The sequence below is a fragment of the Sitophilus oryzae genome, unplaced genomic scaffold, assembly GCF_002938485.1.
Source record: "Sitophilus oryzae breed Bouriz unplaced genomic scaffold, Soryzae_2.0 scaffold_1500_pilon_pilon, whole genome shotgun sequence".
In the NCBI taxonomy this organism is placed as follows: domain Eukaryota; kingdom Metazoa; phylum Arthropoda; class Insecta; order Coleoptera; family Curculionidae; genus Sitophilus; species Sitophilus oryzae.
Genome location: NW_022146171.1, coordinates 751,789 through 768,841, shown reverse-complemented (window position 1 = coordinate 768,841; position 17,053 = coordinate 751,789). Strand labels below are relative to the sequence as shown.

General features: G+C 36.7%; 2 protein-coding genes across 2 annotated transcripts in view; one reads left to right on the top strand and one right to left on the bottom strand.

The window, feature by feature from the left end:
• Positions 1-9,522: 9,522 nt before the first annotated feature.
• Positions 9,523-17,053, top strand: part of LOC115878087 — a 34,528-nt gene continuing 26,997 nt past the window's right edge. The window contains exon 1 of the mRNA XM_030894445.1: positions 9,523-9,753. Coding sequence (XP_030750305.1) covers positions 9,676-9,753 — 78 coding nt within the window. The 5' untranslated portion in view covers positions 9,523-9,675. The remainder of the gene's footprint in view (positions 9,754-17,053) is intronic.
• LOC115878088 lies at positions 12,603-13,316 on the bottom strand. Its single transcript, XM_030894446.1, has 2 exons — positions 12,839-13,316; positions 12,603-12,780 (listed from the first exon to the last, which is right to left on the bottom strand). The coding sequence occupies exons 1-2, from the start codon at positions 12,989-12,991 to the stop codon at positions 12,625-12,627; spliced, it is 309 nt and encodes a 102-aa protein (XP_030750306.1). The 5' UTR covers positions 12,992-13,316; the 3' UTR covers positions 12,603-12,624.

Here is a 17,053-nt window from a genome sequence, read left to right as displayed (position 1 = left end):
TACAATGATATGCCACACTTTATACTTTTTTTTTGTTTTGGGTACCTTAACAGCAACAAAACTATTTAATTATTATTTTTAAAAAAACTCAAATCCGACTCTGTTTTTTTAAATTATTTAATATGTTTATATTCATCGCAACAATATTAATCAGTGCTAATTAACATTGAATAAGGAAAATTGAGCCACTGGGAAGATTCAAATAATTAATATTCAGATCAGCAATTTAAAGATATTATTTTTAACTTTTGTTAAATTGTGAATTTAAAATTCTCAGTGTACGATCTAATAATTTGCATAATATTAATCGTAGTTATTATGAAAAAATTAACTTCTACAAACTATAGTTTCTAATGCTTTACATAGTATACATGTTCGAAAGGGTTACCACTATTGCACTAATTTATTTTTCGTTCAATTTTATTTATAGCTTTTGAACAGATCTTCTTATACTTTTGACTGCATTTTGTACTCTTTATTGTAACTGCCGAGATGTGTTGATTTCACTTTCTTGTAAAACGTGTCGAATTACTTGACGTCATCAGACGGTACAAGTACCTCGCTAGCCATTATACTGCTCTACCATTTCCAATCCATCTTCCGGGGAAATGATTTGATTGTTAATATTACCTACATTTTTTTATTTATATTATTTTTTATTATTTTATTGTATTTGATTTTCTGTATTCAACCCACGTCACTGTTAAGTTTGAAAGCTTATCAATATTGTAACGATGAATATATTAAATATTAAAAAAAAACAGAGCCGGACTTGAAATTGGTTTAAATAAATTGTGTCCAAATTTTCAAAATAAAAAAAATATTAAGTGTGGCATGTCATTGTACTCAGGAGAGCGAGTTCTTTCAAAATCTGAAATAAAAAATGCAGGTCCGTATTTAAAAAAAATTAAGTTGGCCTCCGTATCTCACAAATTATCAGCTAGCTCTAATAAAGTGGCTATGAGAATGTGTAAGTAGTTTTTTGATTTTCTAAAACGTATCGACAGGAAAAAATAAAATTGATTTTCAAAAATATCCGTTTTTTCCAAAAAACTCAGCAATCCTTGAAATTTTTAAAACTTTTTTGATGGCATCTTAGTAAACATCTCAAAGCGCAACTTTGCCCCAATTTAACCATGTTCGTATCTATTACGGTTACCGAGTTACCAATGCTCGTACCTCGAATATGTAGCACCCTGTATGTATATGAATAAGAGAATCTGTTGTCAATATATATATATATATATATATATATATATATATATATATATATATATATATATATATATATATATATATATATATATACGCTCTGGCGTAGCAGGGTACGCAAGGCGAACGAGGCGGGCTACGTCGGCTTCAAACTCCTGCCGAGATTCATTTGACTTTTGAATGCGATTTTTTAGCTGGGAATGATAGACATGTTCCAAATGAGCTTGGCCGTACCTCATTTCTAAATGTCGTACCAATTGCTGATAATCTCCCTGTTCCGATGGTGACAATGTCTGCAGGATATCAGTCGCATCTCCTCGCAGTGCGACAGTCAAAGCGGTAGCCTTTTCAACGATTGTCCATCCGTTCGCTCTCGCAGCGGCCTCAAACTGGCAAAAATAATTGGCCCAAGCGGTTTTTCCGTCAAACTGTGGAGGCTTAATAACTGACTTTGAGATATACTTATTTTCGACTAGTTTCGGTGCCTCCGATGTTTCTTGACATTTTGGTGAATTGGCCTTTTCTATTTCTTGTTTTAAAATTTCGATTTTTTTATTTACATCGTCCTCAATTTGTGTTATTTTGTCTTGTAGCTCCGTAGAATTCTCTATAATCTTTTCTTCTAATTCCCTGGAATTTTCTGTTATCTTTTCTTCTAAATTAATTAAAAATTAATTAAAATTAATTTCCAACTCAAAGCAAAATGTGTCAGGATCCTCACCTTCCTCCACCAAAACGTCTCTCAGTCTAGCTTGCAAAATGCTTTTCTTTCCATCTGTCTCGCACTCTCTCTCTTCCAATATGCATTTCAGTTCGGACACTTTCAAGTCTTTCAACAATTTTTTCGAAGTCATTGTCAGTCTTATTTATTTTTTTTTAGTTATTTATCACACACGCCACACATTTTTTAGTATTTATCACACACGCCACACTTGACACCAATTGTTAAGTTTTTCGTCGGTTCCGTGTGGATAGAAAGTCACAATTTATTTAAACACTATTTATTTAACACTAATTAACAAAAACAATAACGATAAAAGACTTATAGAACTATTTACAAACGATTTATAACTAAGAATTTATTTTGAATTTTCGCGCGTCAACTGCACTGGTATATTTATAACTGCCCCCTGTAGGCCACAGCCGCCGGCTTTTATACCGACAGGTAAAGAACTCTAGAATAGTCCATAGATCGTTAGGTGCGTAGAGAAGGTTTTCGAATGTTCTCGTATGTACTAGTCCATTCCAGTGGGACTCGATTTTTCTCGAACGAATGAATCATTACTGTGTCTATTCTTTAATGCGATGTTAAGGTCATCTGAGGGCGGGACATATAGTTAGGTTAGGTCGAGTCCACACGAGTCCGCAACAATATGATATTCTGATATGTAATATACATATCATATATGTCATATGTCATATGTCACTCAGACATATTGCATTCTATTCAGAATGTCATTTTCTATCATGGAAAGTAAAAAATACCCAGGGTATCATTCAAAAATCAAAAGTTGTATTAATTTCCGGTGAAACAGGAAGTGACCGAAAGTAATTGAATACGGCAATCAATCCCCATTTAGGTGACGATTTAGTTAGGGCTGTTCTTTAGCGAATATTCCTCACCTTTTTTTTATCTAAAAAGGCAGAATATCCACTTTAGTTCATAGAAAATTTGAAAAAGTGAAACGGACCCCCGATTTATGTCTTATAATAATCAAACCAAATCTCGTTTTTATTATTTGAATAAATAAAAAAGTTATAGGGGTGAGACACCAGTGGCGGCTCGTGACCCGTGGGACTGGGTAGGCGACAAAATCTTAGCTGGGTCTATTTGCCCCCCCCCTCTCCTAAATTTACATAATACCCTAACCCAGTTCGTAAATATGTAATCTATATGAGTTAAAAATATAGCTCAAGAATATTTAGGACAAAACTAAACTTTTAAAGAGAACTAAAGCAAAAATTACAGCATTCAACGTAATGCCATAATGTACAAGTATATGTTTTTTTATCTCCTCAGATGCTAATTTTAAAGTACTTTGATAAATAAGGTAGATAATAGTATCATGGAGTACATCATAGGATTTTATTTTATTTTATTTTACGCCAGAGAATGTTATGGAGCGGTTGGCAGTAGAGGCATTCTCCGACGGCTTACGTGATAACGAGACAAGACAAGCCGTTCTCCTAGCCCACCCAACGCACTTGGTGGATGCTTTAGCACGTGCCCTAGAATTTGAGGCCGCGAAACAAAGTTCTAGGTCTTTAGGAAGAGTACGGGCCATCGACGAATGTTCCGACGAATCCGTGGAAGGGATTGTTCGGAAGGTAATGGACCAGTACATGGGCAAGAAGGGACCGATTCGTTGCTGGAACTGCGGACAGGTGGGACACGTGCGAAGCCGTTGTAAGGAGAAGAACGAAGAACCGGCTTCGTCGAGGTCGGAAAACTACTAAGGGTCGAAATGAAGGGGCACACGTCGACCTGTACCCAACATGCCCCAACGAAAACTGCTCAAGTCGCCTCGCTACAACACAAATTCAACAGCATTTTTGTGGATGGTTTTGTTGATGGAGAGTTCCGGACCATGCTGTTGGATACAGGTGCGACGAAAACTATCATCAGACCGGACATTCTTAAAACATCGAAGAAGGTTAAAACAACACAATGGCGACTACGTACTGCCACGGGGGCTCCGCTGCTGTCCATGGAGAAGTAAACCTTAATTTTGTTACTGGGAGCACCAGTTTTGAACATCCAGTGTTAGTAGCAGATATCGAAGATGAACTTATTCTCGGAATGGACATTATGACCACTAGAGGTTTTGAGCTAAACCTCAAACAAGGAATTTTGAAAATAAATGAAGAAGAAGTGGTTCTGCATCGAAAATGTGAGGAGACGCTTCGCGTGGTGGTAGCAGAAGATGTTTCGATCCCTGAGCGCTGTGAGATATTTTTGGATGGTTGCCTAGAAGGTAAAATGAATAATGGGAGTATTATTCTGTTGGAGCCAAGGAACCATGACAGCGAAATAGGACGAGGGATCGCTGTTGGAAAAGCCCTGCTACGAGCGAAGAAAACTGTACCGGTGAGAGTAATGAACACGAATTATTATTCTGTATCCTTGAAGAAGGGAACCCTCTTAGGGTACTGTTGTTCGGTCTCCTCAGTCGTTCGAAGCGTGGAAGCCTCCAAAGTTTCGACTTCAAAAATTCCGGACAAAATGGTGAAGGAGTTAGTAAACGTTAAAGGATTATCTCCCGAAAATAGAAGAAAATTGAGAAACCTGATAATCAAGTATCAAGATGTGTTTGATAAAGGAGAAGCAGGACAGAGAGGTCGTACCAATTTAGTACAACACAAAATTGATACCGGAGATGCACGACCAATCAAACAAAATCCGAGAAGACTTCCGCTCGCCAAACGTGAAGAAGCTGATAAAATCCTTCGAGAAATGAAAGAAGAGGGTGTCATCGAACCATCTAACAGCCCGTGGACATCGCCGGTAGTACTAGTAAAGAAGAAAGACGGTACCACCAGGTTCTGTGTTGATTATCGGCAGCTCAATAATGTTACCAAGAAGGATAGTTATCCCCTGCCGAGGATAGACGATACTCTAGACACGCTGGCGGGGTCAACGATATTCTCTACGTTAGATCTGAAGAGTGGATATTGGCAAGTCGACATGGCGCCGAAAGACAGAGAGAAGACAGCGTTCTCGGTGGGCTCCGGACTGTGGCAATTTACCGTCATGCCTTTTGGATTGTGCAACGCGCCAGCTACCTTTGAGAGACTAATGGAGTCTGTGTTAAAGGGACTATCCTGGACTACCTGTTTAGTGTACCTGGATGACATCATAGTGGTTGGGAAATCCTTTGACGATCATCTGAAGAATTTGGAAGAAGTTTTCAAGCGACTAGGGAGCTCTGGTTTGAAACTTAGCCGCAAGAAATGTCATCTGTGTCAAGAAAGGTACACTACTTGGGCCATGTAGTCTCCTCCCAAGGAGTTGCGGTAGATCTACAGAAGACCAAGACAGTGGAAGAGTGGCCAATACCTAAAGATAAACATGAACTACGAAGCTTTTTGGGACTATGCACATATTATCGCCGCTATGTACAGGGTTTCGCCACCATCGCAAAACCATTGACCAGACTTACCGAAGGCGAGAGGCGTTTCTCTTGGGACTCAGATTCTGACGAGGCATTCCGAAAATTGAAGAAGGACCTGACTAGTGCGCCCATACTTAGCTACCCTCTTGGCAACGGAAACTTTATATTGGATATCGACGCTAGCAATGTTGCGTTAGGCGCTATTCTGTCTCAGATCCAGGATGGTCAAGAAAAAGTCATTGGATATTTTAGTAAGACCTTGTCAAAACCGGAAAGGAACTACTGTGTAACCAGACGAGAATTACTAGCAGTAGTTAAAGCAGTGGAACACTTCTACAAGTATCTCTATGGAAGAAAGTTCTTGTTAAGAACAGACCATGCTGCTTTGAAATGGGTGTTGCAGTTTAAGAATCCTGAAGGGCAGGTAGCTAGATGGATTGAACAATTACAAGAATTTGACTTCGACACAGAACATCGAGCTGGGGCAATCCATTGGAATGCCGACGCACTTTCCAGAAGACCTTGCGCTAAGGACTGTAAGCATTGTTCCCGAGCAGAAGAGAAAGAAGTGAAACTCCTAAGAACAACTGTGGTTAATGATAGTTGGCAACCCGAAGATCTTGCAAATGACCAAACCAGTGACCCAGAATTAGGTTTAGTAATTAACTGGAAAAACACAGGCCAAAGACCAACGTGGGAAGAAGTTTGCAGATATTCGCCGAACGTAAAGTCGTACTGGGCCAGTGGAATTCCTTGGTAATAGATAACGGACTACTTCGCCGTGTGATCGAGAGACCGGAGGGACAAGAAGAGAGAAGCAGATCGTCATTCCAAAGAAGAGGGTCCCAGAAGTCTTGGAGGAAGTTCACAATGGAACCAGCGGAGGACATCTTGTGTTACCAAGACACTTGGCAAGCTGCGTGAACGGTTCTACTGGGTGAACTGCAAAGAAGATGTGAGGGCCTGGTGTAAGAAATGTGACATTTGCGCAGCCATTAATGGGCCACAAAAGCGTGGTAAAGCCCCTATGCGCCAGTACAATGTTGGTAGTCCCTTCGAACGAATAGCGATCGACGTGGCTGGTCCTTTCCCGGAGACGAACGATGGCAACAAATACATTGTGGTAGTAATGGATTACTTCAGCAAATGGGTCGAGGCCTACGCGTTGCCAAATCAAGAAGCGTCCACGATTGCTGATGCCCTTGTTAAAGAATGGATCTGCAGGTTTGGTGTTCCCATGGAGCTTCATTCAGATCAGGGAAGAAACTTTGAGTCCAATCTGTTCCAAGGCGTCTGTGAAGTCCTGAACATCCGCAAGACCAGGACGACTGCTCTACATCCACAATCCGATGGGATGGTTGAACGCATGAACAGAACTATCAACCGTTATCTGGCCAAAGTAGTCTCTGACCACCAAAGAGACTGGGACAAATTTCTTCACCTGTTCCTGTTGGCCTACCGTTCATCCGTCCAAGAATCTACAGGGCAAACTCCAGCCAGCATCGTTATGGGACGGGAAGTGCGCCTACCCTGTGATCTGAAATTTGGTTGCCGACCGGGAGAAGAAGTCGCCGGAGAAGATTATGTCCACACACTACGTCAAAGGATGGACGACATTCATCAGAGAGTCCGCCTAAATATTCAAAGTGCTAGTGACCGAATGAAGGAACACTACGACATTCAAGCTGAGCATGGAGGATACCAACCAGGGAAGTTGGTGTGGCTATATAACCCGCAGAGACGTCGTGGGTTATCTCCGAAGCTACAATCCTCGTGGGAAGGGCCATACGAAGTCATGGATAGAATTAATGACGTCGTATACCGTATCAGAAAATTGCCAAAAGGAAAACCGAGGGTAGTCCATTTCAACCGTTTGAGCCCCTACCAAGGCGAAATAGAAGATCGTGCTGGGACCGTGAGAACCTGCAGCTTTGATCCCCCTGATTCGGAGATGTCCTTTGACGATTTCATGGCCCGATACAACAGCAGTGAGAAGGCTCGCTATGGTGTAACCAAAGAAGATCAACGAGACCTCTTTTCCGTGCCTCCTGATTATTCGCTCGCTCATTGTGTGGCTCGAGATTTGCGGATGTCCAGAGGAATCGCTGCGACGTTCAATGAGAAGTTTGGGCGTGTCGGAGAACTACGCCGACAGGATCCAGAGGTTGGAAGCGTCTTGAGGCTAACCGACAATGCACATGGTCAAGCAAGGCACATCTTCTACCTGGTCACCAAGGAATGGTCCCCGAGTAAGCCGACTTATCTCAATCTATGGAAGACCCTGATTGAACTGAGAGAAGCCCTGCTAAACAACAACATTGCACGATTAGCCATTCCGAAGCTGGCGTGTGGACTCGATGGTTTGAGTTGGCGTACAATCCGGAACATGATTGAAGTCTTGTTCAGATTTACGGGAATCGAGATCCTCGTTTGCTGCTACAACCCAAAGCTGAGATCGGGAGAGAAAACTGTAGACTGCTATTTCTACCAGACTTCGCAATGTACCAGGGGCCAGCTTTGCAAATACCTTCATTCACCGTGTACATCTCGGGACGAGCATGTACCTAAGAAGGGGGCAGTTTTGCGACCCGTGTGGACTCGACCTAACCTAACTATATGTCCCGTTCTCAGATGACCTTAACATCGCATTAAAGAATAGACACAGTATGATTCATTCGTTCGAGAAAAATCGAGTCCCACTGGAATGGACTAGTACATACGAGAACATTCGAAAACCTTCTCTACGCATCTAACGATCTATGGACTATTCTAGAGTTCTTTACCTGTCGGTATAAAAGCCGGCGGCTGTGGCCTACAGGGGGCAGTTATAAATATACCAGTTGAGTTGACGCGCTAAAATTCAAAATAAATTCTTAGTTATAAATCGTTTGTAAATAGTTCTATAAGTCTTTTATCGTTATTGTTTTTGTTAATTAGTGTTAAATAAATAGTGTTTAAATAAATTGTGACTTTCTATCCACACGGAACCGACGAAAAACTTAACAATATGTCAGCTTTTGACATAATCAATTTAAAAAGAAATAGCGGGGGGTGTATCATTTGGGTAAAAAATGTATTTTTTATTTTTTTAAATTCAAAATGACACAAGTTGAAATATATGTCATTCTATTCAGAATATCATTTCTATCAAATAAAGTAAAAAATACCAAGAGTACCATTTAAAAATCAAAACTTGTAGTCATTTCCGGTGAAACAGGAAGTGTACGGAACTAATAACTACGTCAATCAAACCTCATGTGTTGTGTCATGTCATATGCTAAAATACCAAATCCCAAATCTGTTTTTTGCAATGACTAAAGAATCCAAGGACAAATAACACCCGAGAGCAAATTGTGACGATGACACCAAACAATGCCGTGGCACATATTTTTCTTAACCTAGCTGTTTGAAGCAATATTTATATTTTTTGATAATTGTTTTGACTACGCCTATGGTGTATCATTCTAATTAATTACGAAAAAAACGTATTAAAATGTTAACAAAAGGTACAAAACTAGTATCGACGTATAGCACATATCAAGTACATATAGATGTTAATTGAAATTGAAGAATAATTATCGAATTCAATAAGAAAACGCTAAAAAGTTGGAGTGGACTGTTTATTTACCTATGAAACGTAACTCCTGGCTCCTTCTTATCGCTGCTGCTTTTACACTTGAAAGGTGAACAACTAATCACCATTGTAATAAAGTTTATACAAAATTTACTACACACAAACTATAAAAAATCGCTAAAATTGTCGCTGGTGACCAAATGATGACTCATTGTTTGCCACCAAAACAAAAAAAAGGTCACAAATTCTGCTGCAGCCCGTATAGGGGCGTTACATGTCCTTATATTCTTTAGTCATTGGTTTTTTGACTTAAAAAAAATAAAAAGTTATAGGAGGTGAGCTATTTTTGAAAAACATCCGGTATAGACACCTCAAAACTCTACTACTTAAAAAATGTAATTATTTTTTTAAACGTAATGCCCTCTCACTGACAAACAAAGGGCTTTTGTATCAAGGTAAATTGTGCCCAACTAACTTGGTGTGAGTCTAAAAAACGTATTAGTTTTATGTCCACGGAATATCATTGACACTCTGTATTAATGTTGTATTCTTGTTCAGCTTCTTGTTGATAAAATTATAAAGACAAAAAAGACGTGCGTGCGCAAGATCATCTTAAAGTTATAAAGGCGCCAAAGATCTTCTTCGGAAGCAGAAAACCCGCGTCAGTAGCCAAATACTAACAACATATTATTACCAATCAGCATTACTGCACAGCATACTTATTCTACTCCATTTCCAACAATTTCTAATTTTTACAAAAGAGACTTTAAACTCAAAATGAATTCAAAGAAAATCCTATTCGTGTCCTTAGTAATAGTGGTGATATCAGTGGTTGTAAATTGTTATCCAGCAGAGGTAAGTAATAAACAAATATTTTTGTTGGTATTGGGGGAATATTCCAAACTAATTTATATATCTAAATATTCAACTTAGGTTCCATAATATAAATAAATATATTAAACATTTAACTAGCTATATTTATGAAATATAGTCATTAATAATTAATATTTGTACCAGGTTATTGTAAATAATAAAATAATCAAGAAGGTTTATAATCTAGGTGCTTTGTATAGGGGAGATATGGAATTCTTCTAGGATTATAATATATCAATTATTATGTTTTTTTCAAAGTTCCTTTGATCATAAAACTTCTTGATCATACGGTATATTTTTTAATATATTTTGTTATTTGCAAAAAAAACTGAGAGGTAGGTACCTAATAATTTCTAAAATTTAAAATTCTCGAAAATATTCATGGAATTATTTTTTATTTACATTTTAATTCATTGGTAAGAAGAATCTTAAAAAAAATATTATAAAAATACATTGAATGTTTTTATAAATACAGATATTTTACGATAAAAGAAACACTGATAAACAATTTTTTTTATAAACAATTTGATTTAAACAAATAATGTACGTATATATGTTCCAAGCTAGGTATATAAATATTTCTCCAATTTTCGAAAAATATTACCGAGTGCAAATATTTTTAGGGGTTATGATTTGAGGTTTTTTTCGCGAAATTATTTTTGGAAAATTTGGATTTTTTTTAGTTTTTAGTTAAAAAAAACATAATTTCTTGATAATATGGCAACATAGGTACGTAGTAGATTAAATTACAAGAAAGAAAACCCAGAAAATATCAAGTGGTTCTCAAAATTTAAGAAAAAAAAAACATTTTTTTTGGAAATTTTCGAAGTAAAATAACTCGGTTATTTAGGTCTTATTTGAAAAACGGTAAAGAGAAAATATGTTTCTTTTATCGAGATCTATCAGCCCCGAAAGTATTTGCACTTATTTAAGACTCACCCTGTATAATTTATTATCCAAGTAACAATACAGGGTGTTCCTAGAGAACTGCAATATCTAGATCGTCGAAGTCTTATTGCACATAGAAAAATATACGCTTTAAAACTAAATTTAAATAACTTTAACCACATTTAAAGTTATTTAAATTTAAATCCCTAAATTTGACGTTTAAGCAATACATATTTCTTTGACAGGGTGTTTCGAAAAAACTTCGAAAAAAAATTCTCTGCCATAAATTTTGACCCTAAATCAAATGGTGATACTGAAAAATTATTTGGAAAAGCGGAAAGCGTAGTTTTTGCAAGGGTAGGGTTTTTTTTTCGTGAATAACTTTTTTGAGGTTATTTTTTTGCAACGTACGTTCGTTTTTTGAAAACTACACATTTTTTCCTACACAAAAGATACTCTTGTTGCACATCGCCGAGAGCGATGGTTTTCGAGAAAATTGAAGACAAAGAGTTTGCTCTGATGGGTTGCTAACTGGTTAATCATCATAAACTTATGAAAGTTATGGCGGTTCAAAAGTAACCAAGTAGTTATCAAATAATTAATTGAAAAATCTTATTGCTTTAAAAAACGAAGTAATCCAATTACCAAAATTCCTTATTAAAATAATGCATTCCTTAATTCATTATTAGTAAATGTTCAAAGTGACCACCATTCATTTCAATGTAGACATCTGATCTTCTTCTCCACAATCTGCGTAGGTACCCTGTGGAATATCCTTGGTGTTGTCCGAATTTGATTGGAACAATCAATAATGCGTTGCCGTAGTCGCTCTTCAGTATTAATGGGCACTGAGCAAACCAAATTTTTTTAAAACCAAAAAAGTTTATTTCGTTTTTAAAGCAATAAGATCTTTTAAAAATCATTGAATCAAAATTGAAATTTTGATTTTCCAATTAATTATTTAATAACTACTTGGTTACTTTTGAACCGCCATAACTTTCTTAAGTTTATGTTGATAAACCAGTTAGCAACCCATAGAGCAATCTCTTTGCTTTCAATTTTCTCTAAAACCATTGCTCTGGGCGATGTGCAACAAGAGTACTTTTTTTGTAGGAAAAAGTATGTAGTTTTCAAAAAATGAACCCACGTTGCAAAAAAATAACCTCAAAAAAGTTATTCACGAAAGCCCTACCCTTGAAAAAACTACCCTTTCCGCTTTTCCAAATAATTTTTCAGTATCACCATTTGATTTAGGGTCAAAATTTATGGCAGAGGATTTTTTTTCCAAGTCTTATCTCATTTTTTAAGCCTACAATTTCAAAACAACCGTTTTTTAAATTCACCCTTTCTGTGCCCCTAACTCCCTTAATATGCATTTTCCGCCCTATACTTATAAGAACTTTTTTTACTATTTTTGGGAGTAATATCACCCCCAGAATATTTTTACACCATTTCAATGACACCCTGTATAACATAAATTAGGATTGATTGACACGTATACTGTTATGAGCAAACACCGATTTCGGCCAATGGACGGAAAATATGGCCAAAACGCGTTTTGGCCGCCAGCCACTTGCCAATGTTCGAAATATCGCTTTCCGGTCGTCTAAGGGAGAACAGAACGCGTTCGGGGCCTTTTGCATTTACCAGAACGCATTCTGACTCTCCCAAATCAGTCCAGAAGCATTATGGCATGCGTCATTGTCAGGACGAGTCAAGCACACAAATATTCAATGGTCAATGCGAAAAAATATTTTTATTGTTTATGTAAATACAACATACAAACCTTAAAACTAACATTATTTTTAAAAGAAACGTGAAACATTAAAACGCGGAACAAAAAAAACAATTTTCATCTTATCTATCTACTTATTTTTACACGAACTATTGTTGTGACATTTACTGTTACATACTATTTTCTTCGCCCTACATGTGCACTTCTTGTCGACGCAATAGCGCTTGCAATTACATTGTACAAAGCCCTGTTTTGATCCAGATGCTAAACCAGAAGCTGTACGGAGAGAAACAGACGTTGATGGAACTGAAGAAATGTCGATAAAGTTCGGCCAAAGTAAATCTCATTACGACAGTACAGCGACTGCAAAGTTCCATCTTTCGTTCCTAAAAATTAATTAAAAAAGTTATAATGTTAAATAGCTCACATACATTTATTACACACCAAGCTGATAAAGTCCAGAGTCGTTAATACTGAGTTTACAACAGCTAACACATTTCTCGGGGCAAGTCTACCTCTGTCAACATCAGGTACTCGTACAATAACAGTTCTTCCTACATCTATAGGTGGTAACTTTGAATTCGAAAGGGCAATCATTTTCTCGGCTTGTTTCTCCAGTCCTTCTTTAGCCTCGTCCCGGACAATAGTTATTTTTTCAGTTCGTAGACATCGGTCACATGTAATTTTCTGCTCACTCTCTCCATTTGTTTCGTTAGTTTTTCCGCAAATGATATGAATAGGTAGGTAACAAACTGAACATTGATAAGTATCTGAAATTTCTTTTTCGCATATTGTACAAAATTTTTTCTCTCGTTGATCTTCATCATGTTTATCTTCACTTTCGTCTGAATTCTTCTGATCGCACAACTTTTGCAGCTCTTCTTCTGTTTCGATGTTAGACAAAAGTTCTTCAGGAAGTGACGAATCCTTGAGACCGATCTTCTGAGGCGCGCCGAACATAGCTTCATAAGGACTTTTCATTATTCCTGTATGCAGAGAACGATTTTTATTGCTTTGCACGAATCGCAGCCCCTCAGACCATTTTGTTGTGTGTTGATCGGCTAACCATGTAACCAGCATGTCCCTTACATCTTGATTTGATCTCTCTACGGACCCTTGACTCTGCGAGTGGCGAGGTTTTCCATAGACCAGCTTTAATCCGGGCCACATTTCAGCAAGATTTTTGATTATACGGTTTGCAAATTCTCTACCATTGTCGCTTTGTAGAATCATAGGTGCGCCCAATAAACAGAAAATATCTAATAAATGATAGGCAACTTCTTCAGCTGTCTTTGTTTTCAATGCTCGTAGTACGGTGAATTTTGTTAAATGATCCTGATAGTTTAGGATGAAACGAAATTCTAAGTCTGGTTCACTTTGCATGTCAATTAAATCTACTTGACAGCGAGAATTCATTTCATTTGTCAAAATTGGCTTAACCACTAGTCCTTTTCGTAGAACTTTCTTTTTTAATTGGCATTGCTTGCAAAGTAATAAATAAATTTCAATTATTTGCCGTGTTATATTACAATATTTTCTCTTGAGTTCAGAATCCATAACTAAAATAAATAAAAACACTTGTAGATCTTGAGTCCATTAAAAAAACTGAAAAAAAAACATACCTCGTAGTCTCTTATGTCCTGCCCCCACATGAGCGGAATGAATAATGTCAAATAATTCGTGGGTCATGCAAAAATACCGTAGTTCGGCAGTTTCGTCTGTCTTCCTTTCAATTAGTTTTTCGGTTTCGCCAATTTTTAAAATATCATACCTTTTTAATCGTCGTCTTTGTTTCGAAGATATTGTATCACCGTTGCTTTTTACAAGCTTTTGCCGCCTTCACCTCCGTAAGTATTTGGTCGTATCTTTCTCTTGTAAAAATATTGCTACGATCATTGCTATCACTTATAACTTTTTGCAGTTCATCATTAAAACGTAATTTAAGGTCCTCCATGATACTTTCTAGCGACTTTCTAACCCGCACAAAGATCAAATACTAAATGAATGCTCTAGGCTCTAGCTCCGGTGGTATCGTTTACAAGCTGAGACTCGCATAAAATCGGCGACGCATTATGGCAATCGCAGTAGAAAACAGAACGCGTTCTGGCAATTGCAGGTGGCCCAAAACGCGTTCTTGGCTTCATTAAATAGCCAGAAAGCGATAATTCGGACATTGGCAAAATGGTAACAGCCAGAACGCGTTTTGACCATATTTTCCGTCCATGGGCCGAAGTCGGTGTTTGCTCCTAACATATATACCAAATGTTTGTACCAAATAATTCGTACAAAAAATGTTTTTCCAAATATGCTAATAAGCCACACTTGTTTCATTTGAAAAAAATTAGATATGATTAAAATAACGATTTGGGCATCTTTTAACCGGCCAGGACAAGACACAAAAACATTAGACGATCAAATCTATTTTCCAAGACACTATACATTCTATTCAGAGTGTCATTTTCTATCGAATAAAGTAAAAATATACCGAGGGTGCCATTTAAAAATCAAAAGTTGTGGTCATTTCCGGTGAAACAGGAAGTGACCAAAAACAATTGAATACTTCAATCAATCCTATTTTATGTCATATTACTAACATGCAAAATCTCATTTTTTTATCTGAAAAAATAAAAAAAGTTATAGGGGTGAGCCACTTTTGAAACGCATCCGGCAGAGTATTTGACATAAAAATTCATAAAATTTTACAGATAATTTAAATATGTAATAAAAAATGGGGGTACCAATTTATAATAAATAAATCAACTCCTTCCGATTGTCCGGCGGCACTTCCTGAATTTTCGGAAATGCCACCATTTGAAAAAAATTATAATCGATAAATCTCGTTGTGCAACAACAATGATGTACCAAAAATCTCCGATCTAGATATTGTAGTTCTTTAGAAACTTCTAATACACGCTCAGCCTGGTATAGCATGGGTTCTTATTTAAGTTAAGTCGTCTACACGTAACATTTTACCTGTCAGTCTTACCTTTTCAGTCAATACATACTAAATAAAATATGTGTACAAACGAAAAAAATACCGTTTTACTTGAACTTTGTGAAATTTTGCCTTTTTGCAAATGTAATTTAAATTTTTGTAGTAAAATTCCATGTCTTTTCTTTTTTTTTAATCCGTCTTACCTGACAGGTAACACGTTATGTGTAGCCGGGACTTTAGAGGCAAGTTTAGAGGCGAACTGGGCGTCGCTTTGTGCTGTGACAATTTCAAATATTAATAAAATGTCGAAAAAATGTTAACACACATAAAGGAGGGCGCATAATTACGTGGTTGTTGGGTGCAATAGCATTCCATAACTCAATCTCCCGGATATTCAACTCCGGTAGAAGTTTTATTTTTATTCCAAATAAATTTCTGAACTAATGTAGATATTTGGATGATAATTGGTGTGTGGGAGTTTTTTGACATGAGAAATTTGATTTTGATGCTAATATGGCTCCTACTTGTATGGGGCGCTACCTACATATTTTTAAGCTGTTTTGAAGAGTAATAACTTTTCGTCCGTACCTGTATTAGACTTCTGAGTGAAAAAATATACATTTCCGCTATTTTTAACGTAAAAAGGTCTCTTGGTAAGAATCGCTAATGGGTCTCAAGATACTTGGAATCGAAATAATCAATACATGTTACAATTGACAAAAATTATACATGTTGACTGGATAGTTATTAGTCTGAAATAATAAATTTTAAGAAATGTTCCTGTTGTATATTGAATCGTATTTTTTTCTAGAAAAATTAATAATTAACTTAAAAAAATTAAAGTTCCCAAATTTATCATTTCATTCAAATAACTATCTAGTCAACATGTTTATTTTGTATTTTTTTGTCAATAATGACAAATGTATTGTTTATTTCTCCAAATATCTTGAAAACAGTTGCTCCTAGCGATTTTTACCGATAGATTTTTTTAGGTAAGTTACGGAAATGTATATTTTTTTGACTCAGTAGTTTCGTACGCACGCATTTTGAGGGCTTACGACCAAGAAAAATCAAAAATCTTCCTGGATTTAAGTAAGAACAATCTTCGGATTGTCACGGGTTTTTTAACAGGACACTGTCTCCTCAATGAACACCTCAGTAGATTGAAAAATTTCGATGTCAAAATAACTTTTTAAAAAAGAGAATTTATACCTCTTGATTTTTCTTTCGTGCTTATTCATTTATGCCCTGTATAAGTTAAGGCGACATCTGCGTCCGCAGTGGCTTAAATTGACCACATTTTTTCGGTTATTATTACGAATATTTGGACTATGTCTAGTTATGGCTCAATTGGCGAGAAATAAGCAGTTTAGCACATTATTCCGTGACGTCATCTAGTCAGACTTGCACCGTTGAACTAATAATTAACTAAACTATTTTTTATTGATGTTGCATAGAAACATTATTATCAACGTTGGACGCATCGTGTAGAACCGGCTTTATAGTATGTAATAGAGTAGATAATGGTAAATCATCTTCAATCTTGCCATCTGGTTCTTCTTTCTCTTTTGTTAACTTAGATAACAAAATCGATATTTTCTTCTTCTAATTCTTTCTCAGCAGCTTCATTCTTGGATGTGCTTCTCCATTTTGTAAATTATAATTTTGAGCGATTTAAGTAAGTTTTCCGACCTTTTCGCAAGTCTGTTTATTCTTGGTTGATG